Source organism: Harmonia axyridis, chromosome 3 (assembly GCF_914767665.1).
Source record: "Harmonia axyridis chromosome 3, icHarAxyr1.1, whole genome shotgun sequence".
Lineage (NCBI taxonomy): Eukaryota > Metazoa > Arthropoda > Insecta > Coleoptera > Coccinellidae > Harmonia > Harmonia axyridis.
In genome coordinates this window covers 31,054,773-31,082,721 of record NC_059503.1, presented here as the reverse complement: position 1 = coordinate 31,082,721, position 27,949 = coordinate 31,054,773, and the positions used below count along the sequence as shown (strand labels likewise).

At 35.7% G+C, this 27,949-nt stretch overlaps 1 protein-coding gene across 1 annotated transcript; it reads left to right on the top strand.

Annotated features, from left to right (window-relative positions):
- The first annotated feature begins 117 nt into the window (after positions 1–117).
- Positions 118–25,729, top strand: LOC123675178 (tetratricopeptide repeat protein 28). The gene is made up of 25 exons (XM_045610480.1): positions 118–409; positions 12,104–12,744; positions 12,799–12,958; positions 13,031–13,276; positions 13,331–13,449; positions 13,508–13,680; positions 14,076–14,357; positions 14,414–14,590; positions 14,644–15,045; positions 15,107–15,314; positions 15,367–15,605; positions 15,666–15,866; positions 15,921–16,079; positions 16,133–16,350; positions 16,399–16,591; positions 16,646–16,891; positions 16,947–17,387; positions 17,440–17,885; positions 17,941–18,102; positions 18,169–18,468; positions 18,527–18,688; positions 18,800–19,256; positions 19,310–20,190; positions 20,748–21,211; positions 25,256–25,729. The coding sequence occupies exons 1-25, from the start codon at positions 386–388 to the stop codon at positions 25,482–25,484; spliced, it is 7,230 nt and encodes a 2,409-aa protein (XP_045466436.1). The 5' UTR covers positions 118–385; the 3' UTR covers positions 25,485–25,729.
- Positions 25,730–27,949: the final 2,220 nt, after the last annotated feature.

Below are 27,949 nucleotides of genomic sequence, written 5' to 3'. Positions count from 1 at the left end.
AAAATAATTATAGAATCGTCCTTGGTGGAATGTCCTAGTTCCAAGCCGAAGTACCTGTCGCATTACACCTGACCGTGGTGGAATTGCCCCCTATCGTCAGTCTTCACAGATCGCCTTCTTACAGCCTCACCAGTTGCATTCCAACATGGCGTCTTCAAGAATGTGTGAATAACTGTTCGCAATGAGAATGCACTCTGCACTGTTTCCCCTTTAATATCATTCACCTCTTGAGATTTCCCGGTAGATAGCTGAAATTGCCAAGTTCCACAGACGATACCCAATTTTCAGTGAACAGAGTGCGTCAGTTCTTGTGGTGTGGGTTTTTTCGAATTTCCTCAGTTAAATTTAACTTTTCGTGGGAAAATGAGTGGTGTTTTCGTACGAGATGTCCCATAGAGATTTTACTGAGGTGAGTTGTCTTGGAGCTCTGAAAGGAAAGGCAATAGTGTGTTATTTGAATGTTTTTCTTTGTTTGGACGTGATTTGCATTTAGCGACGGCAAAACATTGTTTGGAATTGTGCTTTTCGAGGTTCATTCGAGCCAATGACAATGACAGATTTAAAAAAGACCTATGCATGATTTCCGTAGAAATATCTTGATTTGAAAGCTACTTTGGTTGACCAAGATAAAAACCGCGAAAAGAACTCTCATCTGAAATAATTGAATGATTCGAATTGGCTGTAAGGTTATTTTCAAATCCGTTCATTCAACCAAAATACTTATTTTATCACAATATCTATCACAGTTAACATTCTGAAGACCTCAATGATCGGTCAAGAAAGCAACTTCTTTATTAAATGGACAGAATTTAATGTGCAGTTATTTTCAAATCAGTTCATTTTAAGTAACAAAATAGACATCATTTTATCACATGATTTATCAGGGATAAAATTCTGGAGACCTCAATGATCGGTCAAAACAGCAACTTCATTTGTTAAATGGGTAGAATTTAATGTAAGGTTCTTTTTAAATCAGTTAACTCAACCAAAATACTCATTTTATCACAATATTTAATATCTATCGCGGTTAAAATTCTAGAGACCTCAATGATCGGTGAAAAAAGCAACTTCATTCGTTAAATGGATAGAATTTAATGTGAGGTTCTTTTAAAATCAGTCCATTCAGAATACTCATTTTATCACAATATCTATCACTAATAAAATTCTAGAGACCTCAATGATCGGTCAAGAAAGCAACTACATTTATTAAATGGATAGAATTTAATGTGAGGTTCTTTTAAAATCAGTCCATTCAGAATACTCATTTTATCACAATATCTATCACTAATAAAATTCTAGAGACCTCAATGATCGGTCAAGAAAGCAACTACATTTATTAAATGGATAGAATTTAATGTAAGGTTCTTTTCAAATCTGTTCACTCAACCAAAATACTCATTTAATCACAATATCTATCACTAATAAAATTCTAGAGACCTAAATGATCGGTCAAGAAAGCAACTACATTTATTAAATGGGTAGAATTTAATGCAAGGTTCTTTTCAAATCAGTTCACTCAACCAAAATACTCATTTTATCACAATATCTATCACAAATAAAATTCTAGAGACCTCAATGATCGGTCAAGAAAGCAACTTCATTTATGAAATGGGTAGAAGTTCTTGTTCAAGTAGGGTTTTACCCTTTACTTTTGCTATAACTTTTCTGAAGACCCTAACGAAAAAAAATTCCATACATACACCTACCTACATTACTAAAATTACGTATCTACCTGAAACAAGTTATTTATCAATCTAATTTTTTTTCATGTAACATGCCACTATTGTTATTCCCTGACAATATATTTTTCGATTAAAATTGAATGCATACTCCGACGAATGGATCTGACATCCAAACAATAGGAACTATTTGCATAAAATTTGGATCTGAACTAGCTTGAAAATTCGATAAATACTAAATGCTGAGTGGTCGAAACCGAAGAAATAAATTTGGAAAATTATCATTTTTGACTTACATAAAACAATGAAAAGTATATAGGTATGTTGAAACCATAATATTTTTTCTCGTAGAATCATGGTCTGAGAGTTGTGATATAATGAATATTTGGTTCATAATTAATATTGAATTACAATGAATTCTTGGACTTGGAGGGATGATAGATAGATTGAAAAATAATAAATTTTCGTGCAAATTTGTAGAATAATTTTTGGCTTTTAGGAAACCTACAGTTAATCAAGTATTTATCTACTAAAAAAGGTATAATTTTATTGTTGGAATTCCTGCGAAAATTCTGGATTTCGATAATAGGTTGATGAAAAACCTGATCTTAATATAATGAGAAACGTTTGGAATTAAATTATAGGTTTTTGACTCAAAAAAATTGGTATTCGGAGTTCCCCTAATATCAATTTCCACACAATAGGTATACCTATTTAACTCCTGATTGTATTGTTATATGAATTCCTATATACTTATACCTATAGTTTCTTGAAAATAAATGTGGATTGAGGAATAGAGTACATCTTCAAGTTACACAGTTAGAAATTATGAAAATGTTTGTGCGTTTCAAAGTATTTTTTTCGAAAGCTTTATCCTTTTCCTTATCTATATATTTTCTTGTGAAAACTTATACGGAAATTCTGAGTAGATATCTACCTATTCCTACCCCTAAGTATAAAGGGTCAGGAACAGATTCAAAATTTTAGACGCCTACATAATAGGAAAATATTATACATCCCTTTGTAAGTTAGTCACATCGAGAGGTTCAAAAGCTTTCTTACCCAAGTGTATTACTGATGCAGATAATTGTACACTATGTTCGGTGATTTCTTTGACTTGTACATAAAATTCAACCGAAGATTCCTGTGGTCAAAAGAAACACTTTTTTCCTTTACCATTTTTTTCCGGCTCACTGAAAAAGATACAGGTTTTTGAAAATTGATAAAAAAAAATGTAATTTTTCGGCAACCGTCCGGGAAGTGCTCACTTCCCGGACGGTTTTTCTCTGAGAAAGTAGCATTTCCCGGCCTAGTCCGGAAAGTACGTACTTCCCGGACTAGGCCGGAAAAGAATCATAGAATCCATAGCAACCGAGATAACGGCTGACAGTTCATTTGAAATTAGTTGTCAAAAATTTGCATCTTTTTTTTATCGCAATCGCAATAAAATATGGAAAGCAGCAGCGATAGTGTTATGTTACATGGTTGCCGAAAAAATATTGTACGCAACACGCCCGAAAATGGTTTTTTTTGGACTCACAGACTTCCAGGACTCGCTTACGCTCGTCCTGGAATTTTGTCTATTCGTCCAAAAAAACGTTATTTTCCGGACTTGTTACGTAAATTACTATTTCGGCTTTATCACGTAAATGGTTCTATCGAAGGAAATGATTTTCTGAATATAGCTTTTCCTTGATGTTATGAATTCTCTCCAAACACAAAATTCCATCCACATCTTCCAATTTCTTCAATATGAGTGACCATTACATTTCATAAAAATAGCAGAAATACGAAGAACCCAACTTTTGAATATAAGTTGAACGTTTATTGATGGATAGTCGACCATTTTGAAAAATAAAAGGATTCCTCATATTTTCTCGTATAATGCGTCGTTTTTCAGTAATTTCATCTTAAAAAAATTCATCTGTGGAGTTAAAAAAATTGGGTACCTACTTTGATTTTTTCAAACATAGCTTATTATTTTTGTGCAAATCGGATAAAAGTTTCATTTTTCTTTGGGCAATTTTCTTTTCCCTATCATTTCAGAAAATTCGTGATTCTCGTAAAAGTTTTAAGAGGGGTTCATACCACGTGACATTCTCGTGATCTGCCAAAGTTTAACTAAACTCCTCTCTCCTCAGCGTTTTTGACATTATACCACTTTTGATGATTGAAGCAATCTCAAACGTTCCTCTGATTCACCTTCCTTTTCTACCAAATTCTAGTATTCATTATTCGTTTTTACGTTTGTATTTTTAATTTCAGTAAAAACGCATTTTCAGCCTCTGACAAGACTTTCTGTTCAACATTTTCATGTGAAAATTCATAAAAAAATAAATTTTCGTTCGGAACGTTATGTCATGCATAAATTCTTCAATAAAAAATTCATCTAATTCATTTTTTTCCATCTCAACAAAATCAATAAATAAGGACTTTCCGCAATGACGAACTCTTTGAAATGAATAATAGTGAAAACCTCATATAAATCGATTGTCTCTAGCGTAAAATGAAACATACCAATCTTTGAACTGATCGCTGAAACGGTATAGAGGTAAAAAAGGTATTTGGACACAAGGGCGTAGAAATGGGGGGGTTCTGGGGGTAATAACCCCCAAGATTTTCAACATACAAAATTTCAGAAATCTAGCAGAGACGAAGAACGAAAATTTCTCCATAAAATGAACCAATAATAATCATTTTACTTTCCTTTAAAATCGACAAATGGGACCCCTTCACGGTTCATGAGTTTATTATCGCTTTCAAGATGAGTACTTTTATGTATACGAGCTCGTTTTTGTCCGATGTTTATTATTTTCCTTTATCTATTCGCTTTCTCGGCATCGCCCCTTTTTTCCATCTATAATTTTTGCATTCGTTATCGTTAAACACTTACCCGTTGTTTTCGGTTTTTTATATCCTTCTCGTCACAAAATTTCATTACTGGGATACCCATAAAAAAACTGAACAGAGTAATTCACATCGAAAAATTGTCTGGGCTGTAGAATTTATTGTGTTTCATTCAAATTGCAATTTATTTGTGAAGACATCAGTTTTGAATTGACTATATCTACAGGGTGTTCCTATATTGGAGGTACAAATCAAAATTACAGATCTCTAGGATCATTTCAAGAAAAGTCCTATAACATGAGTCCGCAAACGCTTTGTCTTTGAGATCCAGGTGTTAAAGTTCAAGTTTTTCTCCCATAACACCTTCCCTTCACAAGATATTTAGCTTGAATTGGCACAGATATTCCAATTTAAAGTTTTCATCATATAATATCCTAATTTTGAATGCAAATCTACAGGTTGAATTTTTTCTGGAAGGGTGTCCGCTTCTTTCCTTCAGAATTATTTTTTGTGAACCACTGGTAGTTTAGGAAAATTTTAAAAAAAAACTCTGGTTATGTAATACACTTTTTGCTTTGTTGTAGTTTCGTCGCATCTGCAATCGATTTGGAAACAAAATTCAAACAGCTCTCTATAGTAATTCTCAGGAAAATCCAAATTCTTATAAAGATCCAGTTAGGTAGCTGTGAAAAACAAATAAATAGAAGTTTTAGTACTTATTTACCAACTCTATAGCGAAGATTAATGAAGATTCGACAAACTGTTTAAGCATAACAAAAAAGTGGGACTACAAGAAACACCCTGTATCTCGAAAACAAATCCTTAGCGGGCTCATGTTTATGGGCCATTTTATTTTAAAAATTATCCAAGGAATCTCTCATTTTCCTTCGTAACTCCAATTCGGGAACACCCAGTATAAGATAAGTACAATCGAATTGGTAATAAAAAAAAATTATCTCGAGTAATTTGGTTCGAACTTCGTTATTAAACCTCTTTATCTACTCCTATTGAATTATATATTCATTATTCAACTGCTTTTGAGAAATTAATAGTATCTATTAACAAACACCGTGAGTTATAATAACTCACTGCTATAACTCACTATAATAAATCGGAAAATATGGATCTGTGCTTCTATACTTCTCTGCATCTATTCGATTGGCCGAAAGGGGACATTCCATTATTGTTATTGAGGGGAGGAATGTCCGAGGGAATGTCACTTTAATAATTTTGACGTTTTCAAATTAAGTTGATATCTAATTATTGTGAATGTTTTGCTGAAAACGATTAATTCAGATAGTGAAGATGAAATATTATATGGGTATACATTTCCAAAAGACAAACAGCTAATTTCACCATACAGAATTACTTGCCCGAAAGAAATATAAAGGAGTTTGTATCAGTAAGGTCATTAAGTCGTTGTCTACAGGGAATGTTTTTTGGTATGTTTTAATGCATTTTTATAGGCAACTATTAAGGTTTTTCAATATAGTTCTATGTCTGTACTCTTTACTGGATTCGAGCTAGCCGAAGCTAGTTCGATTGTGATTGGTGATACTAAGTTTCCATTTCTCTTGTAGTCGGGATCGAGCACATATATTTATTTCCCGTTCCTTCTGTCTATATTATGAGTCTGTATTTTTTTCTTAGTATTTATTGATATAGTCGTAGATAAAGTATAGTATTCAACTTGCGGTAATGTAGGTCATAACTCACTTGATGAATTACAGCACTCGCCTGCGGCTCGTGCTGCAAACTTCATCTGCGTGAGTTATGACCTACATTACCGCTCGTTGAATAATATACTATTTTCTCACATTAGATATAGATATGAGTAAAAAAATATTTTTTTTCGATTACCCTCCCAAGAAAGAAAATGATTTACGCCCTTTTTTGGACAGTACCCAATGATCAAGTGGTCCGTTTTTCTGCTCGCCAGTGTCGGGGCCGCCGCCAGACATTTTTGCGCCCCGGCAAAATCAAATTTCGCCGCTCTCCCTTATTTATCTGGGTTTTCTTTTAAGCCTGTGTTATTTCTCTCAGACATCCTTCAGTTTCATATGAAATCGTATTTTTCAACTTAGAATCACCTTGTCAAATTTATTAATATATATTGTGCAACAAGTGGGGAAAGTCCAACTTTTCTCGCGAGTGTGGAAGTTTGTGGCACGAGCCTGAAAGGCGAGTGTCGCAAACACACGAGCGAGAAAAGGACTTTCTCCACATGTTGCACACTATACTTTTCCTACAACTGCACAAATTTCAATAATTCAAGTAATGGACTTGATTCAAATCAAAATGACCTTCGTTGACAGTATGTGCTAATTTATTGCGTTTCCATAGAAACGACTGTAAAGCCCAATTTCATTGGTCTACCAAGCGAGGTGTGGGCAAAGTGCCGTGAGAAATAATATTTCCCACAGTATGAGCAATACATAGTTTTGAAATTGAGTAAGCTATGAAGAATACGCTACTTTTCATGGCAGTTGTAGGAAAAAGACGTTTTGTCGATTTCAACAAAAAATGCCCTGCATTGTTTAGAATTACGGCGCTCTATAAGTTTATAGTAGAAAACCGACGTAGTTCTTAAAGGCACATTTAAGTACCTATTTGAATTTTGATAACTATATAGTACAGAGCGCTTATTGTATATGAAAAAAAATGGCTCTTGATGATTTTATTATTTTACTACTACAAGTAATATTTTCATTTATGTGTCAAAAATATGTTTTGTTTTATTAATTGACTGCGCCCCTAAAATTTGGCGCCCCGGCAAAATGTCCGGTTTGCCGGTCCTGGCCAGTGTATTTGTTGTCCCAAAATGAAGAGGATTGAAATCCGATTCTGTAACTTCTCAATTTCATAGATCCCTAATAGCCGGCTCATGAATTATTGATGACCATTTAACCCCGGTATAGTCAATCTTGATTATGTCGATAGCCCGGCCCTAAATCTTTCGTGAGAATGATTGGATTTTGCTTTTCGGAGATTGCATCGTTCCCCCGACAGATAAGCGCACGTCGACTGGGCCCGTACGGCTGTAAATCGTGACGTAAGTGGGTCGATCCCGATCTACATATACCCCATCATAATTATAATAATAATCTGCCTGCTTTGCACTTAATTACTGTTCGAAGGTAATTAAAACTAGCGAAGGAATTTCTTTTGGTTGATAGGTACGTGAGATAGGATGTCAATTTAGAAGGTAAATGAATCGAAACGGGCCTCGAATAGAACACTGCAGAATGCGAAATTTCCTTAGTATTTGAACGCACATCAACGAACAAATCACTATACATATTAACAATATTATCAAAAATACTTATTGTCTAGCGGCAATTGGTTTGAATGTAACACCCTGTAGTTTGTTACATTTTTAGATCAATAAAAATGTATAAAAATTAGAAATAATTTTTTTCATATTCTGTCTGCTAGACCACAAGTACCAAACATGTTTGAGAACAGCTCATTTTTATTAATCTGAAAATGTAACAAACTACTGGGTGTTACATTCAAACCAATTGCCGCTAGACAATAAGTATTTTTGATAATATTGTTAATTTAACTGATAAAGAATGTTACGCGTTACTTTATGAGCACACACAAACCTATTGCATTTTTGTCCACCCTGTGCCAATTGGAATTAACATGTGATAAATTTTTGGAATCAGCTCAGCTAGAGTAATCCCAAAAATTGAGACAAAATGGGGGTGTTCCATTTGAAAAAATTACGGTGACGTCATTACTCGAAAGTAATTCACCCTTTATATTAGATTATTATTTTAAAATACGGTAAATTAAAATAAAAAAATCGACGTGTTCAGTATTATTTCTAAAAATGGTCTGCTTAGCTAAAAATGATTTTCTTCTATACTTCACGGACACAGTGTATGTACCTAGACAACACTAATATTTTTTTTAATTCCTAACTGTTTGTTCAGGTTCCTTGAAATTTTATATTGTTTACTAGTAGTTTGTAGGAACACCCGAATGCCTTGACCATTGGCGTGCAGCGAAATACTGATTTCTTATTGAAAAATTCGCTAGATTCAATACAAATGCCTAAGTTGAAACTTTTAGGCGAAAAATAGTGTTAAAAGACCGACAATAAGGTTCAGTAGAGGGCTAATTTTAGTAGCGAAGGACGAGGAAGCCTAGTGCAACACCCATCATTAACAGAGAATTTGCGGTTTTGTTGTTTGGATGGTCGTATTGGATGTGTATGATAATTGCAGGCTTCAAAGAACGTTGACCGGAAACTAACAATTTTGACTCGATATCATTAGGATATTAGCCGTCAAGAGTCAGAGGGTTCCATTGTCATGGGCACCGACCGCAAAACTACGCTCATGTAGTAAAAAAGAAGACGGTTCCAGACGGACTATTTTCTCCGCAGTTTCTTTTCTCATCATCTGAACAGGGATCGATGATTATGAATACAATCACCAAATTAATTCGTGTAGGTACAGGGTTATTCACTATAAATTACCCACCCCTTATCAGCGTTATTATTGCCTACAGAAAAAAAAAATTGAATGTAAAAGTTGCGTGCTTGTGACTAAATTATGATAAAATGCTATCAAAAACCCAGTGGCGTGCAGATTTCAGAGTATACAACATTTTTTATACTTTTTTAAATGGCACATCCTGTATATTATTGAATTTTTGGAATGGTCTTTTTGCCTGATTTCAAAAAATATACCATATGTTACCCCTATCTTATACCGTTTTCGAGTTATTAGACGTCGATTAATGGTCTATGTCCGGGTACGCCACTGTAGTGAATAACTCTGTACCTATTTCCAATTTAATAAATGAGTTCCTTCAAAATATTCCGATAGAAACTTGCGTTGGTGTGAGGAATTCTTCTGTAAAGGATGCTTCAAATAAAAAATAGAAGTTAGAAGAAAACGGATGGCACATTATGGATCTTTTTTCGAAAAACGAAAAAAACTGAAAACTGCATATAGTGAAAATAATATCCTGCTGAAAGTATTCAGTGATGTAGATGTTCCTTTTCATATTGAAAATCTACGCCACTGTCTTTTTTCGAGAAAATTATTCCATTTCCGAAATCAATAGGGTTTTACTGAAAGAAAAGGTCTTTTGCAGACAATATCTACAAAAATAAACTATTCAAATTAGAAATGATTGCGATGAAATGGTTCCTCATTCAGAAAATTTGAATTTTTCGATTTTGCGTCGGTGCGAGGTGTGTGTTGAAATAAATAGCTTACATTTTGGACAATTTTTGTAAATATTTTTCATCGTTTGAGTGTCTGATAAATGTTTTTTCTGAAATACTCAATTGGATACCATCTGAAAGCGTTATAATAAACTACGCCAATTCTTGTATTTTCATTTTGAAAAATTTATTTCTGTAGATTTTTGTGGCTAGAGTTTTCTTTATACACGATCATCTCGAAAATAGGACAATCTAAGAAAAAAATTCAAAAGACCTTTTTGAGTGAAACACTTCTGATTTCAGAAATGGAATAATTCCTTGATTTCTCTAATAAAAAAAATTACTTAGACATTCGATACGAAAATCGCATCCCTCTTCTTTGCCACTGGATGATGTTCATGATGGTGTTGCTATGAAATTCTGTCGATTTCAGAAATGGAATAATTTTCTCTAAGAAAAAAAAGACTTAGATATTCGATACGAAAATTGCATCCCTCTTCTTCGCCACTGGATAATGCTCATGATGGTATTGCTATGAAAAAAAAAAAGATTGCTCAAGTAAATTATTCCTCAGAATGATGTTTGAGCTGAAAAAAATCAGTTTTTCTCTAGTTTTTGAGTTATTTCTTTATTTATTTATTTGTATAATAATAAGTCGAAATATTGAGTTAGAAAAAATATGATAATATAAATATAATATTCTTTTGAAAAGTTCAACTGAATAATATTCTACATATGAAGCAATAAGTATTCCGTGAGGTATTTATTCTATTCGATATTGATTCAAATCAATTAATTACAAAGTTTTTGTCAATAATGTTTCGTACTGTGGTTTTGAGAACTGAATTTTGACCTGATTCCTATTTGCCTTCATGTATGATGAAAATGCTAGAAGGGGTATTTTTCATTTTGTTCAACCATTATGAACATCCAGGAGTAGATTAACTCGGAATTTTGAGCTAGAATTCAGGGATCTTACCAACCACTAGCACCACAGAAATATCAGGTAATACTATCATTTCTAACAGATCGTTTGACGTAAACACCCGGTGAGCAGTGGCGTGCAGCGAAATAGATTTCTAATTGACATATTCACTAGATCGGATACAACTTTCGAATGTGGTTTCCATATAGTAGAGTATGCGTTAAAGAAAAGATATGAAAAAACTACCTCTGGATCCCAAAGGAAATTTATAAAAGGAAGTCAATCATTTTTTTACTCTTCATTCACAAGTAATCTACATGCCAAATTACCAAATATGGTTAAGCTCCAACGCGTACTTCCGGAGATATGAATGTTCGAGATTTAGGGGTTGAGGAAACTAACCCTTCACATCGCGACTAGTAATCTATATATCAAATATGGTTATCCTCCGGTACGTTCTTCCAGTGATATGAATTTTGGAGATTTAGTCCAATTTTTCTTTTCTGAATTATACTTTCCTATTCTGAAATACTATTTCTCCTTTAGGAAATTTGATTTTCTGAACTACAATTGGAAAAGCTGTGAAGTACTGATAATTATTAGAGTCGTTTACTGCAATCCTGGCATCTTATGAAATTTATATAAAAATTCAAAAAATTACATCAATAATATAAACAATAAACTTACCTCATTCATTTTGCCTTTGATTTATCCTGATTTCATAAACTTTGATGACAAACAACTGTTCTCAAACTCCTGGTGGCCATCTTTTAAATCAATGGCAGCCTATTCAAAAATTCGATGCTTGGATGCTATTATTATTTAAGAAAAATACTTTTATATTTCCAAACTCCTTTATTTTTTCAGTAATTTTCTGATCGCTCATTCCTCGAACAGAGAGGGTGCATATGACATTAAATACTGCATAGTCTTCAACAGATTAAGTAACTGTGAACGCTTAATAGATACCATTAGAATTATATTTCAAGGTTTTATAATAATGCCAAAAAAGACCGCACAAGTTCATCCAACTTTGATCAAGCTATGAAGATTATCATCATGTTCGTCGAAGAGAATCTTTGTCTTAATCGTTTATGCTAAACTATGAAGAATCGTCACTTTCACAGGAGGATTACGTCTTTCAGGTTTGACCTTGCCTGTATTCTTTTTCAAACTCATCACCACAAAAATAATGCCAAAACACATGAAATTTTATCCAAAACTCGTTTTGTTATATTCTCTATAAGTCTAGAATAAGAGTGTTAAAATACATCTCTTTATGTCCTCACTTCTCATATCTGAAAACTCAACAAATACCCTCTACCGATTGTAAACAATCCTTCAAATTTTATAAAACTTTCATCAAGAATTATGAGAAAACAAAATAACCAATATGGAAAACAAACATAATTCAATCGAAATTAAACAAGTTCTTTGCATTACTCACTTCCTCTTTAACGCTTCTAGGTGGAACCAGAAGGCACAACTCAACTATCCGCCGCAAACCGCACTCTATTTCTCGAAAAAGTCCGACAGTCAAATGCAGCCTGTCAAAATGGGGACTTTTCAACAGCCGTTGCTCTGTATACAGATGCCTTACAGTTGGACCCAACGAATCACATCCTCTACTCCAATCGATCTGCAGCCAGATTGAAGATGGGCCTGTTCGCACAAGCTCTGCAGGATGCAATCGCCGCCAGAGACCTTTGTCCTACCTGGCCGAAAGCCTACTACAGACAAGGTGTCGCCTTGCAGTGCATGGGAAGGCATGGCGAAGCCTTGGCAACTTTCAGTCAAGGTCTGGGCCAAGATCCAACCTCCCAACAATTATTAGGTGGTCTGATCGAGGCCTCAATCAAATCCCCACTAAGACATACATTAGAGCCCACCTTTCAGCAGTTGGAGGTTATGAAACTAGATCGCAGTCCTTTCGTCTTGATATCAGTGGTAGGACAAGAACTGTTAGGTCATGGCTTATACAATTCCGCCGTTACGGTTCTTGAATCGGCTTTGAGAATCGGTTCTTGTTCTTTGAAGCTGAGAGGATCAGTATTCAGCGCACTGAGTTCGGCTCATTGGGCCTTGAACCAACTGGATAAGGCTATAGGGTAAGCGTCTAATATTTCTTGAAAGAAATCTTTTTAATTTCATCATCTTCACAGGTATATGCAACAAGATTTGGCTATTGCAAAAAGTTTGGGCGACACCTCCGGTGAATGTCGTGCTCATGGTAATTTGGGTTCAGCCTATTTCAGCCAAGGTTCTTACAAAGAAGCTTTAACAGCTCATCGTTATCAGCTTGTCCTCGCTATGAAGTGTAAGGTGAGGAAAATAATTAGTTTAAAAAACCCCAGAAAATCAGTGTTTGGTTCAACTAATTTTATTGAATTATAGGACACCCAAGCAGCTGCTTCAGCATTAACTTCATTAGGACATGTCTATACTGCAATCGGGGATTACCCAAATGCTTTAGCTTCTCATAAGCAATGCGTCCAATTAGTCAAACAGATGGGTGATAAGTTACAGGAAGCTAGGGAGATTGGAAACGTGGGTGCCGTTTATTTGGCAATGGGTGACTTCGACTCTGCTGTAGATTGTCATACGCAACATCTAAAGATAGCCAAAAGGCTAGGGAATCAGGTAAGCTGAATCGGAATTCATTTTTTTTTCCATTAAAATAACTATTTCTTTCAGGTCGAAGAAGCCAGAGCATATAGCAACTTAGGATCAAGTCACCATTACAAAAGAAACTTTTCACAGGCCATAGTTTATCACGAAAAAGTATTGAGATTAGCCCAAGCTATTGGTGATAAGTAGGTCCTTTCTGTGTTTTTGATTCGATTCACCAATAATACTTCTTCCTTATTTCAGATCTGTGGAGTCCAGAGCCTATGCAGGCTTGGGTCATGCTTCAAGATGCGCTGGAGATTTCGTACAAGCCAAACAATGGCATGAAAGACAATTGGATGTTGCTCTTTCTACAAGGGATAAAGTCGGAGAAGGAAGAGCATGTTCAAATTTAGGAATAGTGTATCAGTTATTAGGTAAGAGCACTATTTCGATATTGAAATTCTTCATATTCGATAGTGTTTTCCAATAAGAGATTTTATTTTGATATTAGAAAAAAAACATTATATTTCAAGAAAAATCAATAGATGTTTATTTCATTGTTATTGGAATGCTTGTAAATTCCGATAGATTGTATATTCCTTCTTGATTACTAGCTGTTGATATTTGAGAGAATTACTATATTTGAGAACAAGATGTTGCATCCCTCGGTTCGATGAGTGCGAACGAGAAACCTATGAAGATACCCATCGCAACTGTAGGCGAAACATTATGTAAAAGTCTGACTAGACCACCAATAGAAAGCCCGGAATTATTTAAACCCCTTGAAAGATCCACCCGTGAAACTGTTCATTACAGTGATTTTTTTTAGGGGAATATGATTCCGCACTGAAACTCCATCAAGCTCATTTAAACATAGCAAGGAGTCTACAGGATAGAGCTGGTATGGGTAGGGCTTATGGTAACATTGGAAACGCCTATTCTGCTGCTGGATTCTATGAATCTGCCATAAAATACCACAAGCAAGAATTAACCATCAGCAAGGAGGTTCATGATCGAAGTTCAGAAGCTAGTACACATGGAAACTTAGCAGTTGCTTACCAAGCTTTAGGTGCTCATGACATGGCATTGTTGCATTATAGAGCCCACTTAGGTAATAAGACCTCAAACGGCATTGATGTATTGGATCTGAATATTATCTCCTTTCAGGTATAGCTAGGGAATTGAAAGACGCAGCAGGAGAAGCTTGCGCTTTGCTTAACTTGGCCAACTGTTTGAGTTCACGTTCAGAGTTTTCGGAAGCCATCCCTTACTACGAGCAGTACTTGATGTTATCGCAGGAGTTAGCTGATGTCGAAGGAGAAGCCAAAGCTTGTCACTTTTTAGGTATACCTTTTAGAGAGGAAATTATACTAAAACTCATTAACGCTTTGTTTTAGGTTACGCACATTATTGTATAGGAAATTATAGAGAAGCTGTAAGGTACTACGATCAGGACCTGGCTTTAGCCAAAGATTTACAAGACAAAATGAATATGGGTAGAGCATACTGTAACTTGGGTCTTGCTCACCTGGCTCTAGGCCAATTAGATACAGCACTGGAATGCCAAAAATACTTTTTAGCGATAGCACATATGACTAATAACTCTTCAGGGAAATTCAGGGCTCTTGGTAACATTGGTGACGTTTTAATCAAGATGAACGAATTGGAAGAAGCGATCAAGATGTATCACCGACAGTTGTCTCTGGCGCGTACTGTAAGAGATAGAGAACTGGAAGCTGGTGCATTTGGTGCTTTAGGAATGGCTCATAGAATGATTAAGAGGTTTGATAAGGCCCTAGGTAATGTCCAATAAAACCAACAAAGTTTAATGTATCAACTCTCGAACACTTAAAATTATAGGTTATCACACACAAGAACTGACCCTAAGACAAGAAATATCAGATCTGCAAGGGGAATGCAGAACGCACGGGCACCTGGGGTCGGTACATATGGCTCTGGGAAATTACAACCACGCTATTAAATGCTATCAACAACAACTCCAAAGATCTCAAGAACAACAAGACTGTGCTTTAGAAGCCCAAGCTTACGGAAACTTGGGAATCACAAGGTGAGACAAAATTCAAATTAAGTTTTATATTAATGATGAAACGGACATTCAGGCTTAATATGGGACATTACGAAGATGCCATAGGATATCTTGAACAACAATTGGCTACTTTAGAAAGACTGAGCACTCCTACAGCTCAATTGGATAAAGGTAGAGCCTTTGGTAGTTTAGGAGATTGTTACGAAGCTTTAGGTGATCCGGAAGAGGCATCCAAATGCCATGAACAATATTTGGCCATAGCTTTGAAGTTAACCAGCGCCAAAGACCAAGAAAGAGCATACAGAGGGCTAGGTAATATTATTTATGATTATTCAAAACCAATAAGTCATCGTTAACCATTTTCTCTCAAAGGCCAATCTCAAAAATCCCTTGGCAACCTACAACAAGCCTTAGTGTGTTTGGAGAAGAGGTTAGTTGTAGCCCATGAATTGGAAGTTCCAGAAGCCAAAGCCGCTGCTTACGGCGAACTTGGACAACTGCATGCCACCCTTGGAAACTTGGAACAGGCAGTCTCTTGTCTTGATCATCAAAAAAACATCGCTAGGGAATTGAGTGAGTTCAATTACTTTTATCTGAGGCCTTAGATGAATAATAACAATATTCCAGACGACAAAATCATGGAAGCAGATTCAATTTCTGGCTTAGGCTACGTTTACCAGCAGATGGGGGAGTATTTATCTGCCCTCAGATATCACCAAAACGATCTGGAGATTGCGGAACAATTGGAGATTGCTTCGATGCAATGTAGAGCTTGTGGAAATATAGGTAAAACTAGGCAGTTCTGTAATATCGGACAGAATAAAATGTATTTTCCCTAGGAGCTGTATATGAGAGCATGGGAAATTTAGAACAAGCTGTTCAGTATCAAGAACAACACCTACAGATTGCTGCTAGTACAAATGACCAACTAGCGAAAACCCTTGCTTACAGTTCTTTAGGAAGAGTTCACCAGTTACTAGGCAATCGCAGTCAGGCTGTAGCCTACCTTTCACAAGGTCTCTGTATAGCTGAAGCCTTAGGGAGGAGGGATGAAGAGGTAAGATTTAGTTCTCAAAATTCTATTGATTAAAACCTTCTTTCTTAGGCGAAAATAAGACACAGACTAGGTTTAGCTTTGTGGGCTAATGATGATCTTGAAGGTGCTCAAAAACAACTAGAAGCAACAACACACTTACTGGAAAATATAAGAAGAGAATCGAAAATCGTAAAAGATTATAAGTTATCATTGTTCGAGTTGCAATCCTCCAGTTACCAAGTTCTAGAAAGAGTGCTAATAGGTATTTATTCATTACTACCATAGTATTCTTTAAGTATACCGGTTATTTTTCCAGAATTGAAACGAGAAGAAGAGGCTCTAGTGGTAGCTGAGAGAGGTAGAAACAGAGCTTTTGTGGATCTCTTGTTAGAGAGACAGGGACTTTCTGATTCCAGAAATAAACTGAAGAATGGAAGAATGGATGAATATGTAAACTCCATAGAGCACATCCAAGATATTGTTAATCGACAGAAAGCTTCGGTACTCTATTACAGTTTAGCGGCTGGTTATTTATATGCTTGGCTGATTGTACCTAATAAAGGTCAGTATGAAATTTTATCTCGTCTCAATACTGATTCCTTTGCGATTATATTCAGGTATCGTCAAATTCCATTCCTCATCTCTTCTGGAATCTGGTGAAGACTTGGTTAAAAATTCGGATCCGATTCCAACTGGTAGCGGTAGCTTAGAGAAACTGGTGTCTTCTGTTCGCGATAGCTTAGGTGTTGAAATGTCACCATGCACCACAATAGCGGAAGATCAGTATAATGATGATACCTTATCTGAAAGAACTGGTTTTTTAAGGATGGTTAACAGACAACACCTGATGAATTCCAGTAATTATTCCTTGAGTTCTTTGTTCTCTTTGGGCAGCGTCGGTGGATCAGTTGCTTCTCTTCAAGGTTCCACTAGGTCTTCAGCTAGCACTCAAGGGTCTACCAGAGTAAATAGAAGGCAAAGTTGGAAAGGTCCTTCTTGTCTTCACGCTCTCTATCAGTTATTGATTCAGCCATTCGAGGAGTTCTTGCCAAACAAATGTGAGATATTTCTCCTTCTGTTACCTTCCTTGACTAAATCCTTACTTTTTAGCTATAGTAGGCAAAGATGACACGAATCGAAGAGAGTTAATACTAGTCCTTGAGGGAGACTTATATCTAGTACCATTCCCTGTACTCCGATCAGCATCTGACAACTCAGAGTACCTATGTGAAAGGTTTTCTCTTTTGATTTTACCCAACCTTACAACACTCAGATCAACCAGATTGAAGAAGAGAGATCCAGAACAGAATGTTAGAAGTCTTATTGTGGGTAACCCCAAATTACCATCATGCATAGTGAACCATTATGGGTGGAAAGATATACCTCAGTCCGAACAAGAAGCAACTATGGTTGCTGAACTACTACAGAGTCAGGTTCTATTAGGAAGCATGGCTACAAAAGAACAAGTTTTGAGCCAAATGGAAGAGGCTGAATGTATGCATTTTTCCACTCATGTATCCTGGAAATTGTCATCTTTAGTTTTGTGCCCGGGAGAGGTAAGATATCTTCTTAAGGGAAATTTGAAGATGTTAATTATAAAGAACTTATTAGGTATTAGACCAAACCCAATCCAAGAGAATGTACATATCAGATAATGCAGAAGATGAAGAAGGTAGTGAACTATCAACAAGTGCAGAAATACCGCCCTTATCCGAATTCTTATTGAGTGCAGCGGATATTTTATCACTAAAACTATCGGCAAAGCTGGTCGTGGTGAGTTTTAATACTCTGATTAATACTCTGAAAACTGATCAAACTGCATTTAATATTTGGTTTCAGGTCAGCTCATCGCACACTAGAGACCAACAGGGATGGGCAACTTCTGATGGACTGGTAGCACTAGTTAGAGCTTTTCTAGCAGCTGGTGCTCATGCAGTTCTTGTATCCTTATGGCCTGTACCAGATACTGCTACCAAGATACTTCTAAGGGCGTTCTACTCGGCCCTTCTTCAAGGTACAAGAGCTTCTAAAGCCTTGGCGGAAGCTATGCAAACTGTACAGCATACAAAACACTTCGCGCATCCAGCAAACTGGGCTGGATTCTTTTTGGTTGGCGCTAATGTTAGACTATCTAATAAGGTATAATATCTAAGAACATATGTAATTATTTTTCTATTATACTAATGCTATTTTTTAGGTTGCTTTGATGGGGCAAGCTCTCTGTGAATTACTTCAAGTTCCTGATAAATGTAGAGACGCTTTGAGAGTATCTCTACATTTAGTAGAGAAAAGTCTCCAGAGGATACACCGTGGACAGAAAAACGCAATGTATACTACCCAAAAATCCATTGAAAATAAGGTATAATATCAAATGAAAATATAAAATAGACTTATTTCTGCCAGTCTGAAAACCATAATTATACTTACAGTAATATATCGTACAAAGTGAAATGTGACTTTTTTTTCACAGGTTGGGCTAATAAACGGATGGAAAGAATTATTGATGTCTGTTGGCTTTCGTTTTGAACCCGCTTCTAATGGCATACCTAGTAGCGTTTTCTTTCCTCAGTCCGACCCAGACGAACGATTAACCCAGTGTTCTGCCAGTCTTCAGGCTCTTTTAGCCTTGAGTAGTACCTCTATACAAGCCCTCTCCAAACTTACAGCCACATCTGATGTATCAGATGACATAATTGCAGTTATACAATCTGCTCTTTCCCAATTCACCTCCAAAGGTATGGAACACGAGTCTGTAGAAGTTGCTCTCAACGTCAGATTGTGGAGAGTGCCCGGTTGTCATGAACTTCTCGCATCTCTTGGCTTCGACCTATGTGACGTTGGACAAGACAAAGTTACCCTAAGAACTGGAAAACAATCTAACAGAAGGAATATACAGTTTACACATCAGGCTCTGCTTGCCTTGTTCGGTATGTTAAAAAAATTACTAAGAGTACATCTCACTGAATCTTTTTTTATCTAGATACACAAGAAGCTCCCAAGAGTTTAACTATCGATTCTTCAAGTAGCTTAGAATCCTTAGCTTCAGTGGACAACGACTTCTCCCACTCAGACAATGAGATGAATATATGCTCCGCTTCCACCTCTCCTACCAAGAAATCGTCCAGAATTCCACCTCTCATATCCAGATCATTGTTATCCAATAAGCGACTTGGAGGAGCATTCACTAGTTATGTTAGAAGAAGAGGTGAACCAGACGGTAAAACATCAACAAACGAGAGCACCAAGACATCCACAGGTGAACCTAAACCAAAGAAAAGTAACGTTCTGGCCAGGCCAGGGGGTAACGTATCGGATCAAGCCTTCACACCAAGTCCCCCGGTAGTACTACAATCGGAAAACACCGCGATGGCTATGTCTTTGGCTCACCAGAGTAGGATAAGAAATCTATACTCGCAGAACGACGCCAAAGCAGAGCACAGACCGGATAGTTCTAGCAGTGCTAGTTCAATCACCGACTGGGATAGTGGCCTCAATACGGTGCTGCGACGTCAGAATCAGACCCACAATCAACCAAATGTGCCTCAGATGAATGCTACAAGGACCAAGCCTCTCGTGGACTTGGCAATGTTTGCCAACCTAGGCTTCGAGAACAGCTCTGATAGTGAGTTAGAAAAAATGGAGGCCAAATTGTTCAATACTAGAAGCAAAATGGCCTACAAGAAATGCAGAAACATCATATCAACGTTGGATAGATTGAGGTGTCGATCCGAATTGAGTTCAGGGCAAACTGCTATGTCTCAAAATCCCAGGAAGAACATCACGCTGCCGAGCGAAGAGACACTTCCTAGTAATGAGAGACTGTTGTATTTCGCTCCTAACGATAAGGATATTGCTATTAAGGTAATTTCAATTCACCTCAATAAAATAGACATAGGTATATACAGGGAGAGCCAACAGACTTTACAAACCAATTTGCCAGCTTTAAGAAACGCTAGTGCCCCTTGATTTCTGATTCTTGGGAAAATAACTCGTTTGCTTTATTCATCCCCGTAACTTCAAACCCCTCTGACGGGCAATTGAACTATAAAATTCTGAAATTTCAATGAATAGCTGGGAAGAAATAAGATATCCGCAAGTGTCATATGTAGGTATTCTATTCGAAAATCGGGCAAAGCAACTTAAAGTTTCGACGATTTCATTATTCTCAAGTGTTATACCAACTCATATTAAGATTTTCATCGTTGAATGAATATATTAAATAATGGAAATATTCAATTCTTCAGAGAAGATATTAATTATCATTAAATTAGTAGGATCTAGACTCAAATGACTCAGATTCGCATTTGCCGCGTTGGTTTGTGGGAGCTTTTACTCTGTATCATGCAATTCAATAACTCGCTCTTGAAAGGTTACAAGAATTCGACATAAATAATGCAGCAAGAATCACTTTTTTTTAGGTCCACAAAAAAGCGGAGGACGAACTCATCCAGGAATTCCCAAAAAAAAACGAATCCAGGCCAAACTCCACAAGTATTCACGATACTATATTGGCGACGCAACTAAGACACATTAACAGGGAGCTGACACCTACCATTTCTGAAGTGTACCACGAAAGAAACATAGGATTGGGACTGGCCCCTCCTCTAGCCAAACTGCTGCTGAATCCCTCAGCCAACACATCCAAAGATGTAAATGACTCTGCTCTGGATAAGATCACACTTGGCATCTTAGAGACTAGTTTGGAGGATTCGTCCAAAGGTGTATCTTGCGGTAGATGTAAAATGGATAACTGCTGCTGTAGTAAAGGAATCGGGAAACCTTGGTTGACTGATGGCGCTAGTGCTCTGCAGCAGATTAAGAGTTCTGACTTGACAACGGCGGATATTTTAGAAAGGGAAGTTATGAACAAAAAAGGGCTCAGGTAAATATTGTTAACCAGTTACTTTTTGGATTTGATTCATAAATAACTACTTATAGTTAAATAATTATTATTTTCTTCTTGTGTTCATTACTGTCATGAGAAGGTTAATACAACATAATATATTCTCTAAAAAATTGTACACAAAAGAATAAAAGGTTGCCTTTTTCCTCCGACCAAGCGACTATCGTAGAGTATAATTTGACACTTCGAAAGATGTATTTTTGGTTGCCTGACAGAAAGTAGTTGTTAGAAACCTGGACAACTATGTGTTCGATAATTTATTCTCGCAATTGACAGAATTATATGTTCCTAAACGCTTTTGCATATTATCAATAATCCTTATAATAAAATGAGAAAGAATCATTTTCGTTTCAATTCAATCAAAATACATCCTTCGAAATGTCAAATTAAATGAATAAATCGAAGGTCAATCGTTTAAAATTTGTGGAATAAACCTTGAATTACCCTATTTTTCGCATTGGCAATTGTATGTTGCATGCTTGAGAGTTGATAAACCATCTGCTCTATTCGTTTTCTGTCCAGAAAGGAAAACCAAAAATGTTTTACATTATAGGTCATTGCAATAAAGTATTTGGGTGTTATTTTATTTCATAATATATTATTGTACAATTTTTTTTTCGTTACACCACCCGTGTGAAGCCTGGGTGGGCAACTAGTAGTTAAATAGTTGGCTAATGTTACTCAGCATTTTGTACTTTGATCATCGATAAATAATATTAATCATTAAGCCTGCTCTCCACCTCAAAATTTTCCCAATTGATATATTGTTGGTTCCACAAGTTTGATCGATAGATTATTCGTAGAATTTGGTTAAAAATCTACAATGAGTGTGCTAGGATAAATGGAATACTGTAAAATATATTGGGTTGGTACAGTAAAAAATGAAATATCATCCGTATTCAAAATACAGATATCTTGTTTGAGGTTGAAATTTTCAGTGCAGATTTTATGTGATTATGAACATTATTCAATTCTATACCTTAAAAGTGCTAGTGACAAAACTTGCTGGGTACTGTATACGATTTTCGGAATATTTCAATTTGGAAATGATGAAGTAGTGATTAAGAGTCCGTTCACGCGGCGCATTGCATTGATTATCTTTAGAGCCATACGACCGATTTTCATGTAACTTTCTCGAATTAAAAAATGGATTCCTCATGGACAGTTTTGGATTGGAACCAATAGTCAATTAATTACTTCGGACCGAAGGTTTCGTAAGTTTGGGAAAAAGTAAATGTCTGTTATTATGAAGGAAAGCGATTCGGATGTAATGATGGCTGGCAAATTACCTTGTTTTTACCATATTTCATATAATACAAAATTTCTGAAGCTCTCTTAGATTCGGTATTGTGCTTGAGGATAATACTTTGGAAGTTAACAAGAAGTGATTTCGTGTAAATTTATTTGATTGCCACATAAGATAAACATCAGTTGTAAATGAAGGATATTCGGTACCTACTCTTTTGTGTACCGTATTATTTCATTGCTGGACAATTTGACAGTTATTTCTAGGTAGGTTCAGCATTGCAGGTACCTGAAAGAAGGCAATTTCGGAGTAAAGATTTCAAATGGTCTATTTTTGTACCGATACGTATATTTCTACTTACTCAATGATTTTATGTAGAAATGAAGAATATTAACTATACCTGACATTAAAATAACGCATTTTCAAACTGAAATTTCGAGAATGGTATTTTCAATTTAGGGATGAGCTATTACTAGAAGTTTTCATATCTATTTGGCCTGTGCAGTTCTCCTTATATTTTGGTAATGTGTATTGAATCGAACATTTTTTGCTGGGAAATATCTTTGGATGAATTCCGAATTGTTTATATTCTGCAATTCATAGATTACCTGAAAGAACTTTCTAATCACTCGTTTGGTGAAGGAAATGAAAATTTGGTTTCAGTCGAAATTAGTTTTTATACGTGATATGTGTAGAATTTCGAAAACAATATTCACTTGTCCAGAACATCCAGAAATACTTGATATAAGCACATCCGCCGTCAGTAGTGTCATGAATCCTGGTGATGGTTATGCACAGCTGAAGAAAATAGAAATGATATGAATTTCCCTTGTTTTTCATTTTCACTATAATAAAGAAAGAAGAAGAAAGAAAGTTTATTCAGAAGTAGGTAACAGAAAATCATTCAAAATTTTTTACAATGATCATAACTATAATAATTTCAAAAGAAAAGAGTACACAATGAAGTATGTATGTAATGCCTGGGAACAGATAGCGTTGAAATCTATGGAAGAAGCCGCAGCAGAAGAAGTGAAATAAGCGATCGAATGTGGAAGTATCGACATAAATGGTACACCTTCAATAACGGTATTTTGTGATGATAGTTGGGCTAAACGATCTTATCGAAACTGGGGAAATTATAATTAACTCCCGGAGTTCCTACAATTGTTGGGATGCAAACTGGAAAAATTTTATACTTGGGTGTGAAAAAAAAGTATTGCATAATATGTCAAAGAGTTCAAACTAACAATGACACACCAACAGAGCATACATGCTATAAAAATTGGAATTCATCTTCGACCGCCATGGCAGCTGAAGGATTTTGTTTTTTGTTTGTGTAAAATGCCTCCTATGTCAAGTTATTGCTCAACAGTTGAAAGCATTTTATATAAACATTTTTCTGCAAAACCTATAGATTGGGGAAAAATAATGAAGATCGAGCGAAGCGTCTATTAGAGAATGAATTGTGCTCGAAGATCACAAACAGTGGCCTTTTTATTAATAAAAAAAGGTCTAGGTCCTTCTCCAGATGGCATTTTTGAAAAAAGTAATCATTCAATTAAAATCAAATGCCCTTTTTCAGCAAGAAATAATATGATAAAAGACGCTATTGAAAGGAAACAAATCACATATTTGGAAAAAATGATGATCAGGAATATCGATTGAAACAAAGTCAGAATTATTATTTTCAAGGACAATTAAATATAGCTGAAAGAGAAAAATGCTTTTGCCGTGTAAACTTTGAAGGACACTTTTTTCATCGAAGTCAACATCGATGAAGAGTTTTTCGAAGGAAAATTTCATTAGAACTGTGTTTTACCTGTAATAATTGACCTAAGACATAGAGGCTTAAAAATAAGGATCCTCAATACAAACTAGATCTTCAGGATAAGAAAAATTGAAGAAAACAGAAGGCAATTAGAAATATATCCTTATGAACCAAGCTGATTTTTTTTTAATTATAACAAAGTACTATTCCTTAAAAATGAGTTCATCAAAATTCGCAATGACACTTTTTTATTTCGGATTAGATATTCAAAATTCATTCCATTCAATTCATAAGGGTTTTTAACAATTCAAAAAATGAGGATATTTTCAAAACCTAAAAGACAGTTCTTGTTTCTAAACTCTGTTCTTATTATAAAGAAACCGTCTTTACAACCATAATCATAGGTGACCATTTGACAATCATTTCATTTCATCAAAATGTCGAAAATGCGGCTGCATATTCCGACACGCACTAGTAGAACTCGAGAAAGAAACGAGATCATCCCAATGCGTTACAAATTTATTCAATCTGGGCTGAGGGGCTAATACGTTCTCTATATTTTTACTACGATAGACCACGCCCACCCGCTCTTGCCCCTTCACGTTGCGACCCCTGTGCTTCCCAAGCAGTGTGGTGTAAACAGACTCTTAAGCTATTATAAATTAAGTATTATTAAGAACAGTTACCTATTTATTGAAAACAATAACATTTTTTCAATGCTTAAATTCATTATGAAACAAAGAATTATTCTACCGACCCCACCTATTTTTGAAACACCCGCCTATGTAGTGAAACCAAAAATGAACTGAAATTGAACACAAAAAAATTTTTGTAACAGTGGCTACATTAGTTTTGTTTTCTATCCCGATGAAACCAATGATTTAATAATATACAACAGTTTGAATAAAATATGAGATTTATTATTAAAATCAAAATGAAAATAACGATTAAATTTCGGTATTTCGAATATTCATTAAACAAAAACTTAAGAATGAAATTTTCTTTTCAGAACCGACCTGAAACAAAAAGAAGACAACGAAGCCAAAATACCAGCAGTATTCACAGAAATCGCTAGGAGGGATGAAGGAGATGGAAGAAGCATTGCAGATTCCAATTGTTCTAGTTACAAAAATACCAAGTTCAGTACTTATCATTGTGCGGATAAAAGCAAACCTGTTGCAAAAATGAGAACACTGCATCCACCAATCCCTTTACAGAGGAAAAGTAAACAAACGTAATTGGTCACCGAATGGTTATCAATCATATCAGATTTTTGTTATCTTTCTTGTACATAGTATATATTTCATTGAAAAAATTGTCCTTCAATTGGAATGAATTATGCAATTGAAGAAGTTTTTGATGAAATTCAAATGTTGGCTGTCATATTCTCTCGATGTTAGATTATATATTTGTCAGAGGCCAGAGCTTTATTGCTTTGGAAGAAATGTGATTAATAATTTAATAATAAAAGTGTATAATAATACATACTGCCAATCTTACTCACCTTCAGGACCAACGCGAGTAATTTTGGCGCCTGAAACAAAGAATTTTTCGGCGCCCCTGCTCAAAATAAATCAATCATCAATAAAAACATGACCTTCCTCATAAACTACCCCCCTCCAAAAAAAAACAGCACCCGATCTTGCAATCGTGCGTAAAAAAAAATTTATTCTGGTGAATGAAGAATTTTGAACGTCAATGAATAATGCGCAAGTAGGTACTATATCTGATTTTCACATCCATATGACACTGCGTACGATCGACGAAACTAGTTTCGAATACAAAATCGTAAAAATTTTCCATATGATGAATATGTAAATATCGGTTTCCATATAATTCGAAAGCGAAGGTAGTGTTGTTTTTCGACTTTGTGAAATACATAATGATTTTATCCCTCTTTCAATGGGGGTAACAAGGAATTCTGTTTATAATCGTTGGGCAGCTATGTGTGTACATGCGGCTTAGTAAGGGGGGTTTGGAGATTTTCATTGCAGAGAATGTTGACAAACGCAGCGAAGCAGAACAACCTTATGCTATTTTAAAAAATGAAGGTTGAAATATGAAGAGGCGGCCAACAAACTGGGTCGAATTTCTGCTCCTCGAATAGAGGCGCCTGAAACGGTCGCTTCACTGTATCACCCCTAACGCCGGCCCTGCTCACCTTACTTAAATACACACACCTACAAAATTAGGGAAAGGAACAAAATCTCAACGAAGTTTGTCGTTCATTTTTTCTTGAACCCTTTGGTCTTCATCATTTTTTTTATTATAGTTCTGTTCCTCGGGAAAAGTATCAATTTCCAAAATCGTCCTGTATCTCTTGAACGGAAACAGTTATGAAAAATCTGATTAGACCAACTTGAGTTTCACGAAAAAGTAGGACAGGAACGTGAAAACCGCAAGGCTCTATCTTAAAAATAACAAGCGAGAAACCTGGCAGTCTCACCCAAAATGGGATGCACTGTACTGTATCCCCAATGAATAATTCAACTTTCTTCTTTCATCCTGTACTGGAATTTGAAGTTATTGATGTAATAAAATCTCTAAAAAATAATGAAAGCAGTGGCGTAGATTCTATTTCTGCAAGAATTTTAAAATTGATTGGGACTGACATTGCTCCACATCTTACCCATATTATCAACCTTTCAATAAGTAGTGGCATCTTTCCCAGGGATCTCAAGAAAGCTATTGTCATACCCATATTCAAGAAGAATGACTTGAATGATATCGCTAACTACATGCCCATTTCCATCCTCAGTGTCTTTACCAAGGTCTTCGAGAGGGTTGTCTCAAACAGGATGATGAATTTCCTGGATAAATATCAGGTACTTGACACCGCACAGCACGGTTTTCGAACGGGCCGCTCAACCGAATCCGGAGCTCTCTATTTTGTTGAGTTCGTTTATGAATGCCTGGATAATGGTTTGTTTGTCGCGGGATTGTTTTTTGACTTGTCTCGGGCATTCGACAGTATCACCTTCCAATTCTTAGTCGACAAATGCTACAGTGTGGGTATCAGGGGTGTGTTTTTGAGATGGATTTCCAGCTATCTTGAGGGCAGAACTATGATCGTTAGAGTCGGCAGTTCATTCTCAGATGAACGTGAGGTGAATTTAGGTGTCCCTCAGGGTTCAGTCCTGGGACCACTTCTATTCTTACTTTTTATAAACGATCTGCCCCCAATCAATACATTCCTGCCTCTGAATTTTAATCATGGATATTTTACACGACAATTGCACGATTTGGTAATTCCAAATCATAACTTATCAAGATTAGAAAAATCACCAAGACATATGGGAATCAAAATTTATAATGCACTCCCCTTAGAATTGAAAATATACGTGAGTTCTATTGAACTCAACATATTTACATGTATGAATACAAAAAAATATGAAAAAGATAAAGGATATGTCCAAAATGATTATACCTATACAATCAAGTAACATCTGAGAAGCATTCCTGAAGAGAGTAGAAACACTTAGACAATAAAAAACTAACCTATTGGTTAGTTTTTTATTGTCTAAGTGTTTCTACTCTCTTCAGGAATGCTTCTCAGATGTTACTTGATTGTATAGGTATAATCATTTTGGACATATCCTTTATCTTTTTCATATTTTTTTGTATTCATACATGTAAATATGTGGTTTTGAAGGATAAATATATATTATTATTATATTATTATGATGATTTGTGCTACAAATTG

Coding starts and splice junctions, on each gene's coding strand:
- LOC123675178 (XM_045610480.1), top strand. CDS start 386: ATGTCCCATAGAGATTTTACTGAG. Junction 14,591..14,643: donor CAAAGCTTGTCACTTTTTAG/GTATACCTTTTA, acceptor GCTTTGTTTTAG/GTTACGCACATTATTGTATA. Junction 18,469..18,526: donor ATGTTAGACTATCTAATAAG/GTATAATATCTA, acceptor GCTATTTTTTAG/GTTGCTTTGATGGGGCAAGC.